At 40.3% G+C, this 15,796-nt stretch overlaps 1 protein-coding gene and 1 non-coding gene across 2 annotated transcripts; one reads left to right on the forward strand and one right to left on the reverse strand.

Moving 5' to 3' along the window:
* Positions 1–13,523: 13,523 nt before the first annotated feature.
* Positions 13,524–13,628, reverse strand: LOC145141682 (small nucleolar RNA R71). The gene has a single exon (XR_013722876.1). It is a non-coding gene; the product is annotated as a small nucleolar RNA R71 (small nucleolar RNA).
* Positions 13,629–14,787: 1,159 nt separating this feature from the next.
* On the forward strand, positions 14,788–15,230 carry LOC145140248 (uncharacterized). Its single transcript, XM_079073802.1, has 2 exons — positions 14,788–14,977; positions 15,025–15,230. The coding sequence occupies exons 1-2, from the start codon at positions 14,788–14,790 to the stop codon at positions 15,228–15,230; spliced, it is 396 nt and encodes a 131-aa protein (XP_078929928.1).
* Positions 15,231–15,796: the final 566 nt, after the last annotated feature.

Genomic DNA, 15,796 nt, shown 5'->3' on the forward strand with positions numbered 1-15,796 from the left:
CTTGAGGGAGAAAACCATGACCCCCAACTCCAAATCATGCGTTAGATAATTCGTCTCATGAAGCTTCAACTGCCTCGAAGCGTAAGCGATCACGCAACCCCTCTGCATCAGCACTGCCCCCAAACATGTGATTGAAGCATCACAATAAACCACAAAATCATCAACTCCCTCTGGTAGGGTCAGAAGTGGCACCTCACACAACCGCTGTCTCAGAGTATCGAAAGCTGCCTGCTGCTCAGACCCCCAACGAAATGTAACCGTCTTCTTGGTCAGTCGGGTCAAAGGAACAGCCATCTAGGAGAAATTCTAGATGAATCTCCGATAATAACCAGCCAAACTGAGAAAACTCTGAATCTCAGATGGAGACCTCGGAACCTCCCACTACATCATGGCGACGACCTTGGCTGGATTAACCAAAATACCCTTCTAGTTGACAAAGTACCCCAGAAACTGCACCTCGCACAACCAGAACTCACACTTGGAGAACTTTTCAAAAAGTCTCTCCCACCTCAATGTCTCTAGCACTTTCCTCAAGTGCTCCTCATGCTGCTCCTGAGTCTTGGAATAAACCAAGATATCTTCAATGAATACAATCACAGACTGATCTAATATCGGTCTACACACGCAGTTCATGAGATCCATGAACGCGGTTGGAGCATTGGTGAGTCCGAAAGGCATCACCATGAACTCGTAATGACCATAATGAGTCCGGAAAGCGGTCTTCTGCATATCCTCATCCCTGGCCCGTATCTGTTGATAACCCGATCGCAATTCAATCTTGGAGAACCAAGATGCACTCTAAAGCTAGTCGAAAAAATCATCAATCCTCGGGATTGGATAATGGTTCTTCACTTTTACCTTATTCAACTCCCAGTAGTTGATACACATGCGATGAGACCCATCCTTCTTCTTCACAAAAAGAATCGATGCTCCCCAAGGCGAACTGCTCGGTCGAATAAATCCCTTCTCTAACAGCTCCTGTAGATGTGTAGATAACTCCTACATCTCGGGAGGAGCCAACCGATACGATACTTTGGCTATCGGAGCCGCACCTGGAACCAGATCAATTCTGAACTCAACCTGCCTCTCCGGAGGCACCCCAGGCAAATCCTCTGGGTAATCCCGCACAATCAGCACATCATCCAAGGTCGCCTTTGTTGGATAAGGTGTCTAAGTCCGTAACTATATTTGGTATAACTTGACCCCACCCGACATGGTCCATTTGGGTTGCACTTCACCTAACAATTTGTATGGATATATTTTGAGAATAAGATGTTTATGATCCATTAATATATTATTTGTTATAATATATTAATATTATTTAATTAGTGTTGATCAAGAATTGATTTTTGGAATTAATTTAATGATCAAATGGAACTAATTAAATATGGACTCTTGCATATGTATGGAATGGGCTAAGATTTATTTAGGATGGGCTAAGAGTATATGGAAGTCCATGGATAATCCATGGAGCTTTTAACCCATGGATCCTAGGTAAATGAAGAGTCATAGGTATTAGGGTGTGACCCTAATCCTCCATAGTATATAAAAAGGTCCTTGGTTCTAGAATTGGCACTAGTGTGTGAGAAACAAGGGTGGGCCGATTCTAGCAAGCATTAGATTCTCTCAAGTATTTCCAAGTTGTTTTGGGTGATTTGTGACACCACTTGATGCATCCACACTATTGGTGCTAGGCTCTAACACTCCAAGCATTCAACCACAAGAGAAAGGTATGTTATTCTACTTAAACTCTTGTATTACAAGTACCCCATAACATGCTAGTTAGGTTGTAAACCTTGGAAATCAAATTTGCATGTATTTTAGAGAAAACATAGATCCAAGGTTTCTAGGGTTGCATGTACACCATAGGAGTGTTAGAGTTCTCAAAACCCAACAGTGGTATTAGAGCCTAGGCTTGTTTTCTTGATACTTGATGCAAACTTGTTGAAAAAGCTTAAAAAACTGCTATCTGCTGCATGAACTCACCGAGTCCATGGGGGGACTCGACGAGTCCATGTGAAAATTCATCCTACTCGTCGAGTAGGTTCTTGCACTCGACGAGTAGGAGCCCCTGAATGCAGTTTTTCGAGTTTTGCTGCTGGAAATGGACTAGAAACATTACCCTAAACTGCTTTTGTGTTTTAAAACTTGTTTGAGATGGTGTAATGCTTATGCTAATCCATTTACAATGGCTAATAACGAAATTCCATGTTTTATATGTGTTAATATGATTCTTGAAATTTTGATATGAATGTTCATGTTCTTATGAGTTATGGTTAGATCATAGGAATTATTTGCTGAATTGTTTGATAATTGATTCTTGATCTTAATGCCTAATGATGGAGTCCATAACTTGTCCTCAAGTTATGGATAACCAAAAGTCACTTCTTTAAAAGTGTCATTAAAGAATAAGAGGTTACATAAAGTGAAGAGTCTTCTCTTTAATGGACCATTAAACTCATAAGTTATGAAATGAAAAGTCTTGAATAGTTTCAATACTTGCCCTCAAGTTTGGAATTTTTAAAGTCTCACACATTAATACTTTAAATTCCAAATTGAACTTTAGAATTTTCAAAGTTTAAAATTCAACCCTTATACTTCTATAATATTAAAAGTTTAATTATTATATATATGTATAAGAATAAGTCAGTCTTACCGTTAGTAGGCCTCATTCACGAAGCCGGTCTATAAGGGGGGTATAAGGTTGTTTCCTATAAAATGGCAGCTTAATGGGTGTCCACTCTCACCCACCGCTTCCTTGACTGGTGGAGGGTCGTTAGCCAAACGGGTAGGATAGGACCTTAAAACTCATTAAAAGTATAATGAAATTATAAAGTAACTAAACCTTTATTAATTCCCAATCTTAGTTACTTTAGGAAAAATGTGAAATAGGTACTAACCCATGAAATTACACTTTGTATCTTACCAAGTCGTTGGTGGAGCGTGTGTGGTTAACCGGCACACTAACAAGGACTAGTAAGAGTGGCAAAGGGTGACTTAAGTTTTATCATAGATCGGTGGAGCGCGTGTAGTTAACCGGCACATCGATTAGGTGATAAAATTAAGGGTACCAAGTAAATTTGCATGGTTATTCACACCTTGTTTGTGATCCTCGGCATCCCAGTCACAAACTTGAGAGGGCACAATCGAGATTTAAACATGCCATTGAAAGTTCAATGTATCTCAAAAGATCTAGGAGTTTCAAATCCAATTAAAACTTAATAATTTATTTCGTTTATAATGGTGGAAATTGGTAAATCGTCATTTACCTACCTTCAAATATTTTATAGCTTGGATTACGGCATCCCTCTTCCAAGTTATGAAATAGTTTGTAGGATCCTAGCCTTAATATTTCATTTGGGTGACTTATTAAGGACTCTTTATCTAATAAAACTTGTCTTTTTTTCTTTTCAGATGTCTTCCAACACTGCTACTGGCTCAAACCCTACAGACTCCTTTTCCCTAATGAATTTGTGTGGGAAAGTCACTTTTGATGGTTCCAATTTCAATGAATGGATTAGGAACATCATAATGATTACTCGCTATGAGGGCAAAGAGTATGTCCTCGATAAGGAGCTGAAGGTTATCGATGAGTCGACTGCTACTCCTGAGGAGATTGCTGAGTACACTACCCATGAGAAAGATGCCACTAAGGTGTCTTGCATCATGCTGGCCACAATGACAGCGGAACTCCAGAAATCCTTTGAAGATTTCTACCCTTTTGAGATGCACCGGGATATGATGGATAGGTACCATCAGAGTGCTCGTCAGGAGAGGTATGAAATCATTTCCTCCAAGATAACAGCTAGGATGAAATAGGGAGAACCCCTCACCGGTCACTTGCAGAAAATGCAAAGGTTCGTGGACCGATTATTGAAGCTTAATGTGGACTTTCCTGAGGACATGGCGATTGACATCATTCTCCATTCCTTACCTCCAAGTTATGATCAGTTTCGTATGACTTATCATATGAACAAGGAGGAAGTCACACTAAGTAAGCTTCAAGGACTTTTAAGGACCACTGAAAGTGGTCTTAAAAGTAAATCAGCTGTTACTCCTACTCCTACTACAACCCCTGTTCTGGCAATTGGGCAGGGAAAGGGGAAGAAGAGGAAGACCCCTTCGAAGGGTACCAAGGGAAAGTCTCTTGATGGCTCCTCTTCAAGTGGAACCAAGAAAGGTTCCATTCCTCCTTCTTCAAACCCAAAGGAAGCACAGTGCTTCTATTGCCATGAAAAGGGGCACTGGAAGCGTAGCTGCCCTAAGTACTTGCAGGATGTAAAGGATGGGAAAGTTAAACCCACCCATGCAGGTATGTATACCATATTGTCTAATAACTCATTACATACTATCTCTTGGGTGCTTGATACAGGTTGTGGTATTCACATTTGTACTGATTTGCAGGGCCTAAGAAGTAGTGAAGAAGTGGACCACGGGAAGATAAACTTAATCATGGGCAATAGGAGAGCATCACCTGTGACCAAGATTGGAGTTTATTCTTTATTTCTTAATAATGGGTTAACTTTAGATTTGAATAATTGTTGTTACTCGTCAGAAATGGCGATAAATATTATTTCCTTTCATAGTTTGTACAAGCAAGGACTCAGCTTTTCATTTGATAATAAAATTGGTGCTATTGATGCTTTTTATAATGATGTGTTTTATTTTAAAGCGTTACCTTGTGATGGTGTATATGAAACTGTGTCGATTGTAGACAACTTAGGAAATAATGTATTTCATATTGATTCTTCTATTACTTTGGATAAAGCATCCTTGTGGCATTGTCGTCTTGGACATGTCAACAAGAAGCGCATAGGCCAACTCCAAAAGGCTGGAGTTTTGGAATCATTTGACCTAAAATCAGATGATAGTTGCGAGTCTGGTTTACTTGGAAAAATGACAAAGTCACCCTTCACTGGTTCTTGTGAGAGGGGTGAAGGTTTGTTGGATCTCATGCACACAGATGTGTGTGGACCCTTCAAAACTGCCACAAGGGATGCTAATCGGTATTATGTGACTTTTACTGATGATTATAGTAGATATGGATATATCTATTTAATCAAGCATAAGTCAGAAACCTTTGAGAAATTCAAAGAGTTTAAGTAGGAAGTGGAGAATCAACTGGGCAGGAACATCAAGATGCTCCGATCTGATCGGGGAGGAGAGTATCTTAGTATTGAGTTCCTTGACTATCTTAAGGAATGTGGGATTGTCTCACAATTGACACCTCCTAGGACACCACAGTTGAATGGTGTGGCTGAGAGGCGCAATCGAACCTTGCTGGACATGGTTCGTTCCATGATGAGTCAAGCTTCATTACCAATCTCATTCTGGGGGTATGCCTTAGAGACTGTCGCCCATATCCTTAATCTAGTCCCTACAAAGAAGGTTCGCAAAACACCTCATGAGATGTGGCCAGAAACGTTCCCAATCTGGACCACATCAAGATTTGGGGTTGCGAGGCTTTCGTGAGGCGCGAGTCTCACGACAAGCTCGAACCTCGAAGCGAGAGGTGTATTTTCATCGGCTACCCACAAAAACCTTTTGGTTACCTCTTCTACAGACCTAGTGATAATATGGTCTTTGTAGCAAGGAGATGAGTCTTTCGTGAGAGAGAATTTATAAGCCAAGGAGACAGTGGGAGGAAAATTGACCTTGAAGAGCTTCAAGAGTCAGGCAGTGAAGGAACCTCAAACACTAGCGACCAACCTGAGGAGGAAACTCCTGTTGAGCCGATAGATGAGTCCGTACCTCCGAGGCGTTCCACTAGAGTTAGGAACACGCCTAGTTTTTATTATGGTTATCACATCACTACTGAAGGTGACACATTTATCAATGATAGTACACTGATAGATATGGATGAACTTAATAATTACAAGGAAGCCATGGCATGCCCCGAGTATGCTAAATGGAAGGAGGCTATGGACAGCGAGATTCAATCCATTTCTGACAATCAAGTTTGGAACTTGGTTGACAATGTACCAGGTCGTAAGACAGTTTGGTGCAAATGGATCTTCAAGAAGAAGACTGGCATGGATGGGAAGGTGCACACTTACAAAGCGCGACTAGTGGCGAAGGGCTTTACTCAAACTCCGGGAGTTGACTATGATGAGACCTTCTTACCAGTAGCGAAGATTAAGTCTATTAGGGTTCTACTAGCCATAGTTGCATTTCATGATTATGAAATATGACAAATGGATGTCAAAACTGCTTTCCTTAATGGAAAGTTGGCTGAGGATGTTTGCATGGCTCAGCCAGAGGGTTTTGTCGATACAAAGTACCCTAATAGAGTATGTAAGCTTGAGAAATCCATTTATGGATTGAAACAAGCATCTCGCAGATGGAATCTTTGCTTCGATGAGAAAGTCAAGGAGATTGGTTTTTCAAGGAGCGAGGATGAGTCCTATGTATATGTTAGGGCTAGTGGGAGTATAGTTAGATTTTTGGTACTGTATGTGGATGACATACTACTCATAGGAAATGACATCCCAACTTTGCAGGAGGTTAAGTCCTGGCTTGGGAAGTGCTTCGCTATGAAGGACCTTGGAGAAGCTACCTATATCCTAGGGATAAGGATACTGAGATACTGGAGTAAAAGACTAATTGGACTTAGTCAGAGTACCTACTTGGATAAAGTGTTGAAGAGGTTCAACATGGAGAATTCCAAGAAAGGAGAGTTACCGATCCAGCACAATGCCAGACTGAGTAAAACTCAGAGTTCGAGTACAGAAGCTGAGATAGCTGAGATGAGTCGATTACCATATGCTTCCGCTGTTGGCTCGATCATGTATGCTATGACTTGTACTCGTCTTGATGTGGCCTTTGCTTTGAGCATGGTCAGCAGATATCAGGGAAACCCTGGCAAGGCTCACTAGACTGCGGTAAAGAACATTCTCAAGTACCTACGAAGGAATAAGGATTGGGTTCTTACCCTCGGTGGGAGTGATGACTTGAGAGTAGCAGAGTATAGTGATGCTAGCTTTCAGACTGATAGGGATAATTTCCGATCTCAGTTAGGCTAGGTCTTTACCCTAAATGGAGGAGCAATTACTTGGAAAGGTTCCAAGCAGTAGACAGTAGTTGATTCTACTTGTGAATCAGAGTACATAGCAGCAAGTGAAGCAGCAAAGGAGGCGATATTGCTGAAGAACTTCATTGGAGACCTTGGAGTTGTACCAGCTATACAGGAGCCTATGGAGATTTTCTGTGACAGCGATAGTGCGGTTGCCTTAGCCAAGGAACCAAGAGATCATGGTAGATCCAAACACATTGACAGAAAATATCACTTCATAAGACACAAAATAGAAGAAGGACTCCTCGTGGAAAAGAGGGTATCGTCGGAAGAGAATCCTGCAGATCCCCTCACGAAGGGACTGACTAGGGTTAGGCATTTGCAGCATGCGAGAAGCATCGGGCTGAGAGACGATATTAGTTTTAATAATTAGATACTTTTCTGAAAATTGTAAAATGTAATTAACATTTGATGATTAAATAAAAGTTGTTATTTATTTATGAGTAAAGTGTTACTATCCTATGTTGATCGTTTACTATTGTTTCAATTTTGCATGTTTTGACTTCCAGAATAATTATTTTATTCAAACTCTCCACGGTCGGTCATACGTTGGAAGTAGGTATTCAATTAAGACTGTCATGAATCTGGCTTGTAAGATTTGTCTAAGGTGCATTAGACATAGCAATGGTTGCTACAACATTCATGAGTGCTCATAAGTTCTGAGTATTGGATTAAACCCACGCTCATTTGTATCACTTCATGGAATTTATCTCGAGTGATCGTGAGACGGTAATATCATATATATCTTCAAACCTAGAGATATGAGTCGTTGACTATGAGTTGGTTATCCATTGATTGTACGAAAACGCATCGGTAACTTAATGTCATAAAACGTGCTTTTGTGCATAATTCAACTGGTAGTTAGTACAAGCATATGAGTCGAAGTTTATCTGTTCCTTCTAGCAATAGAAGCGATATCTGGGCCCCTCGATGATTTGGTTTTGACTTATGTGCCGGGCCCGGTCAGAACCTAATTGATGTGTTCAATTTAGTTCTATGTCAAACAAATCAGAGATCGAGAAACAACTGCTGGACAATAAGTACGACATTGTTCCATGTATTTGTCCGGCTGATATCTTGAGAACAGAGGATTATATGATCACTTATCTAAAATGGCGCTTCATAGTTCAACAGAGTTTTAAAAGAGCTACGATTGCTGGTTGGTTCCTGAAGTTAGACTTGCAGCTATAGTTATCATACTTATCCAAGTGGGAGACTGTTGGATAAGGTGTCTAAGTCCGTAACTATATTTGGTATAACTTGACCCGACCCGGCATGGTCCATTTGGGTTGCACTTCACCTAACAATTTGTATGGATATATTTTGAGAATAAGATGTTTATGATCCATTAATATATTATTTATTATAATATATTAATATTATTTAATTAGTGTTGATCAAGAATTGATTTTTGGAATTAATTTAATGATCAAATGGAACTAATTAAATATGGACTCTTGCATATGTATGGAATGGGCTAAGATTTATTTAGGATGGGCTAAGAGTATATGGAAGTCCATGGATAGTCCATGGAGCTTTTAACCCATGGATCCTAGGTAAATTAAGAGTCATGGGTATTAGGGTATGACCCTAATCCTCCATAGTATATAAAGAGGTCCTTGCTTCTAGAATTGCCACTAGTGTGTGTGAGAAACAAGGGTGGGCCGATTCTAGAAAGCATTAGATTCTCTCAAGTATTTCCAAGTTGTTTTGGGTGATTTGTGACACCACTTGAGGCATCCACACTATTGGTGCTAGGCTCTAAAACTCCAAGCATTCAACAACAAGAGAAAGGTATGTTATTCTACTTAAAGTTTTGTATTACAAGTACCCCATAACATGCTAGTTAGGTTGTAAACCTTGGAAATCAAATTTGCATGTATTTTAGAGAAAACATAGATCCAAGGTTTCTAGGGTTGCATGTACACCATAGGAGTGTTAGAGTGCTCAAAACCCAACAGCCTTACCCTTCTCCCGGGTATCCAAGACATAGGCGACAATACTCGAGCAACCCTGCTGAAGAAAGCGTCTGGCCCTCGCCACAGAACACAAAATCGGCCCACACTGCGTTCTATCCCCATGAATCACCAACTCTCCCCCACTTGGGGTTAAAACCCAAACCAACTACTGCTCACAGTCGATCACTGCCCCATTAGGGCTCAACCAATCCATTCCCACGATAACATTGTTCCCACGCAGAGGAATGGGAACCAAATCAACCGGATACTGCTCCCTAAATAACTAGAGAGTACAACCTCAATGGACCCTCGCAACCCGAACAGACCTATCATCAACAATCTCGACATCTAGAGGACAATCCACCTCCCCCAGAGCTCCAACAAAGCAGATATACCATTCACAAGGGACGACCCTAAAATAAAACATATAAACATATGCAATTATCTCAATATAAATAAAGAGATAAGGAGAAGATACATACCTGTCACTACATCGGGAGCTGCACGCACCTCCTCGGCTATCAACTGGAAAGCCCCGCTCTTCGCCACAGGTGAGTCTGCCCAGCGCTGGCGGCCGTCAGTAATCCGAAGAGTCGCAGGAGCAGGTGCTGACACCGGTCCTGTTGTAACCAAACTCGGATAATGGGCCTTCTTGTGGCCACTCTGATTGCACTGAAAGCAAATCAGATGAGATAATGGGGTGATGGTGGTGGTAGTAGTACAATCCCTACTGATATGATCAGTCCGACCGCACTTGAAGCAACCACAACCACCCACCCTGCATGTCCCCTCGTGCGATGTGCCACACTTTCCACAGTGGCCTCGACCCTTCTGGCCCTTCCCTCTCGAATCAACAACCTTGGTCCTCTTTCCTGGACCCCCCCACCACTCGACACAAAATTTGGCTTCCTCTTCTTTTCCATCTCCAGATCAATATCCCTCTCCCTAGCTTGTGCTATCATATCCTACAGCATCTTGCAGCTTGATCGGATCACAAACTACTGAATTTCACTCCTCAACATTTCATGATACCGGGCCTTCTTCATCTCCTCGTCCGCCACATACGGTGAAACCAGAAGTGCCCTCTCCCGAAACATAGTGGTGATCTCAGCCGCCGTCTCCGTAGTTTGGAGAAGATCCTGAAACTCTCCCGCTAACTATTGCACCTCAATCACTGGTGCAAACTTAGCTCGGAATCTGTTCGAGAAATCATCGCACGTCATCACATCAACAACATCATCAGCCACCACACAACCTATCTCCTCCCACCAATCCCGTGCCCTCGTCCTTCAGAAGTTAGGAAGCTAGTCTGACCTTGTCCCCCTTGGGACAATGGCTGGTATGGAAGGCACTAGCAACATCTGCTAACCATCTGTTACTCGCAATCGAGTCCCTCTCCCCATGATAATACGGAGCTCCACATGCATGGAACTCCCTGAAGGTCAAAGAACGCGTCCCAACCAAAGCCACAACCGCTGTGCGAAAGGCGCTCAAGCGCTCATCTAGAAGCTCCATAATACCCTACTTGACCGAGCTAAAGATCACAGGAGTGTGATCAAGGATACTGCATGCAATCTTAGACAAGATGAACTCCCTCGTTTGGTCATTTAGCTGCCCAGCTCCAGATCCTGAGCCCGAGCCCTCCCCAGCACCAGAACTGCCAACAGGTCTGCCTCGCAATGTCACCATATTGAAAATAGACCAGACAAACCATCAGAATGCACGTTATATATATATATATATATATATATATATATATATATATATATATATATATATACACACACACACATCGGGGAATCATACTCCACAAGCTCCCTAGCTTCATTGCAGCCCTCCTTGAATCGAGTACGGATCCTCTGCTTCCAGTAGTACGGGCCCATACTACCTTCCGCATCTATCCATACTTTCCTCAAGGATTACCTTGACAATAGCAAGTCACATTAGATCCATACAATTTCCCCTCACAGATAAGGCTCCCAGAAATAGATCTCATCCTAGGTTTTCCTAGGGAAAATCCACACCATTCTCCGCCATCAGCTGCAGTAGGAACTCCCGCTAACTCCCTTTAACTAGCTCACGAATATAATTATATATTACTAAAACTAGATAATTCTTCGAATGAAAGGTCTCACACTACAACGGTTGGACTCAGACAAGAGTTGCGCAATAGAGTTAAAACCTAACCTTCTAAAATTATTTTGTTCCCGTAATATGTAACCTAACGTATTCGCTTACTAGTTAGCTGAAGCTAGTTAGAACTCCTAAAAGCACAAAGCAAGCAACATTCGGGCATCAAGTAATCAGAACCAAGCATATCCTAACCAGGCCCTCCGATCACTGACTGATTAGTACTAGCATACAAGTCTACAGGCTCATGCAACAAGCATACGAAGGCATATCTCCTAGCATTCTATTATGCAAAAACTGAGCAAACCCTTAGCCCTAACTAACATGCGATTCATAGATTCACATAATGAAGCATATCAGATAACATGTACAGGTATTTTGGGAAAACTTACTTGAGCTCGGGTGATTGCATGCACCACACCCTAGCTTATTTTAGATAAACCTTTTTCTTAAAATATATTTCTTTTTGAAAAACTTTACCAAATCCTCAGTTTGAGTTCAGACACACCCGAGAGTGTGCCCAAATTCCTCAAACCAAGGCTCTGATACCAACTTGAAATGTCCCAAAAATACGATCCAAAAATTTCATTTTTAATTTAATAAAACAGTATTCCAAAACATTATCCATACAACCCAAATGAAAATAAGTGTATCAAACATCATATCAATCAGAGTAATATCTCAAAAGCGGAAACCATGTGGTGTGTGCTATGTAGTCATCCTGAGCTCTTCCCCTTGGAACCGGAAGTACCTGAAACATAAACTAAAAACCGTAAGTACAAAGCTTAGTAAGTTCCCCTAGATTCAAGTTATGTGTAGTTGAATGACCATTTTAATTGCATAAACTTGTTTACCTAGTTGTTTATGATCATTAAATTGCTAGAGCTAGTGATTGACCAAATCCTAGAATACGCAATAAAGATTGTAAATTTAACTGTGTTAGAGAACATAATTAGATCATAGTTGTGTTTGGTTATTTGTCTTGATCACAGATAATTAATCTTATATATATCTTACATAACCCATTAATCTTAAAGAATAAATTCTATGTCCACTTGTGTATGATCATTGCATAGTAGTTCATGAATTAGTGAAAACATTAGGAAACCGGATCAAGATTTTAATAATATTTATATTGGTAACCAACTGAATTAATCCATATATTGAAACTAACCATAGGAAAAATGGGTATTCAAAGCTAAACGAAAGTGTTTTCATTCTCTTGATGACAATAATCTTTAGTGAGTTGTTTGCTTAGTTTTGAGTTAATTAAGTAGTTAAGTTAATATGAACTAGGAAAATCAGATAAAACCCCTACTTTAGTTATTGTTTTAGACTAATATATAATACTTATTTTATTAGCTAAATACCATTCCCTGAGTTCGATACCCGACTTACTTTTCTATATTATAAACTGACTAGATACACTGCCTATAAGTGCATTAGTTGATAAGTTTAGTTAGGTTTATAAATTTAAAACTGGTAGGTAATTCTGTGTACATAATGTTTTTGGCGCCGTTGCCGGGGAATGACTTATTTTAGTTTTTAATTTAATTGATTTAGGTTAATCGATCATTTTTGTCAGGGTAAAAACTGCAAAAAGTTAATTTTTTGCATTAAAATAGTTTTTCTGTTTTTACAGTGTTCACATCACGACCCGTCACTCTCACGACGTGAGAACAAACGTTTTTCATTTTTTTGTTTATTTACTTTTTAAGTTCGTTTTTATAGTTTTTGTTTTGTTTTGTTTCAGTAATTTATGACCAGGGGATCACAGCTTCCTATCATACCACCACTCGAAGATCTAGAGTCCTCATTCCATGAGAAGAAAGATAAAAAGGTTGACGACTCAAGTAGCAGTTTTCACGTGGACAAGTTCAAAAGCTTTAAGAAGATTCCAAGCAAGAAAGGAAAAAGATACGGGCCAGGAACAGAGATCGAACTAGAAGACGAAGTCAAAAGCAAGGTAGAAGTAATGGTGGACATAACAACGATGACGATGGAGGAGTATAAAAGGCGGATGCGTAGCGACAACGGTCCCAATCTTGTTCCACCAGAAATTCCCGCTGCAGCGAATTTTGAACTCAAAGGACATATCCTTTCGATGCTCAAGATATTCCATTTTTTGGGAATGCCTATGAAGATTCCTTTTAACACATTGACAGAGTATTGGACATTACAAATTACTTCAATGTTCCAAATGTTTCAAGAGACACACTGCTACTAAGGATGCTTCCAGTGATATTTATTGGAGATGCCAAAATTTGATTGAAGTCACTTACACCAGGAACTATTAGAACTTGGACCAATGTTGATGAAGCATTTATATAACATTTCAACCCCACTCTCCTTGAAAGATAGCCAAACTCAAGAAGAAGATAGCGAACTTACAAAAATGATAATGAATCCTTGTATGAAGCTTGGGAGACATACAAGGGATTGTTAAGGAATTTCCCTCAACACGGTCTTAATGTGCAACAAGAAGTATCTATATTTTATGATGGGGTAAATGTGACCACAAGGAAACTCCTTGATTCTAAAGGACCAATGAAGAAGAAAAATCTCTCTAGAATCAAGGAATTAATACAAGAATTTGTGAAGCACTCTAGAGAATACCACAACCCTCGTGAAGACATTACAAGAGGTAAACGAAGTGGAGATGGAGGAAGCTATAATTTGGTATTTGTGATGGCGAAGCTCGAGAATATGGACTGGAGGATGAAAAAAATGGGTCAATCTATACATGCCATACAAGTGGGTTGTGATAATTGCAATGGACCACACTTAACAAAAGATTAAGATTTAGATGAGAATGGGAACCGAAAAGCGTAAGTTTGCTACTCGAGTGGTGACCGGTTTGATGAAGATTGGAGGAAGACAGAGAGGGAATGGTTACCTTATGAAGAATACAAGAAGGATAAAGAAGAAAAGTATTGACAAGTCGGACGAGGCTTCTACCAAAAAGAACAACCACCACCCGAGAAGAAACCCGATTTCGAGTCAATGCTCAATATATTCATGGAAGCTAGTGAAAAGAGGCATGATGTTACAGATGCTACAATTAGAAACCAACAAGCTTCCATTACAAACATCGAGACTCAACTCGATCAATTGACTAAACTCGTGAACGAATGGTTACCATTTAAAAATCCCGATCCAAAACCACAACCTCACGTCATGAAAATATCCACTGATGAAGACACCATCTCCGAGCTTCTAGTGATCTTAAATGAAGCCACGAAGCAGCCTGATCTACAACCAAAAAAAGAAAAGATCAAAGAAGGAAAAAAAGTTGGCACCCAGTTTTCACGAGGCGACGAGCTCTCTGTCACGTCGTGGCCCGAGCAGAAACCCACATGTAGTTCTTTTGTTAAACCTTACCAACTGCCCTTACCTTATCCTTCTCGAGCAAGGGCACATCCACTAGAAGAAGAGCATAAGACATTCATCAAACAAGTGAAGGGAATTCCAATTAATATCCCGTTCATTGAAGAAATAGCTAAAATGCTTGAGTACGCAAGATTCCTTCAAGACCTTCTCGACACTCATCAATAACTAAAAAAGATGTCTAAGGTTGTTCTTAATGAAAAATGTTTAGTGGATATAATGGAATGAATACCAACAAAGATGGGAGATTCAGGACGTATAACGTCGCCATGTGAGTGTGGAAATGCCATGAAGACATTTGCTTTATCCGATTCTGGAGCTAGCATACATTTGATGCCTTATTCTTTTTATCAAAAGCTTGACCTTCCAGAATTGAAGACCACAAGAATGGCAATCCATATGGGAAATCTTTCAGTCACTTATCCTCAAGGCATAGTTAAAGACTTATTGGTTAAAATTGGAAAATTCGTTTTCCAGTTGATTTTATGGTCATAAATATGAAAGAGGATGAATATGTAGCAATTATTCTTGGATGCCCACTACTAAACACCGCAAGAGCCTTGGTAGACATTCAAGAGTCAAAGCTTACATTACGAGTGGGGAAGGAGGAGATCACGTTCGAAGTTGATGAAAGATTCAAGAACTCGAAAGCACACGATGAAGTATTCCTATGGATGTGGTAAATAAAGACAATGAGCTTGAAGAATAGGAAAAATTAATGGAAGAAGAAGTACAAATAAGGGAAAAGCCAAAACCAAAGGAAGAAGTCATGCTTACCAAGCCAAGGGCATCCACTCAAATGGTTTTTGAAGTCTTTGCCTTTACCACACCCAAAGCTCAAGTTGAGGAGGAACATAAAGATGAAGAGCTTAGTCCAAGTGATGAAGAAGAGGATCAAGATAGAAAGGAGACCAGTCTTGAAAAAATGGAATTGTGCAAGAAGGAACCCGCTGGAGATAAAGAGAAGAACATGAATGCTGAAAAATCTCAAGGAGTCAAGAGAAAACACGATGCATGCGACAACTCAAGGAAGAAAGAGAATTCAAAGAAAGCTTATAGAAGACGGGTTGCGGCTTAGAAAAAGAAATGCCTTGAGATGAAGGAGAATAGTATGATTCCACTCCCAACTGGTACAACACAAAGTGCGAAGTAGTCCGGCTCATGACTCCATCAAAAGAAGCGCTTCTCAGGAGGCAACCCGAGTTCGGTTTGTATTTTTCTTTCGCTTTTCTTTTTAATTTTATTATTT

This window comes from Lactuca virosa, chromosome 9 (assembly GCF_052849685.1).
Source record: "Lactuca virosa cultivar CGN04683 chromosome 9, Lactuca_virosa_CGN04683_v6, whole genome shotgun sequence".
Classification (NCBI taxonomy): domain Eukaryota; kingdom Viridiplantae; phylum Streptophyta; class Magnoliopsida; order Asterales; family Asteraceae; genus Lactuca; species Lactuca virosa.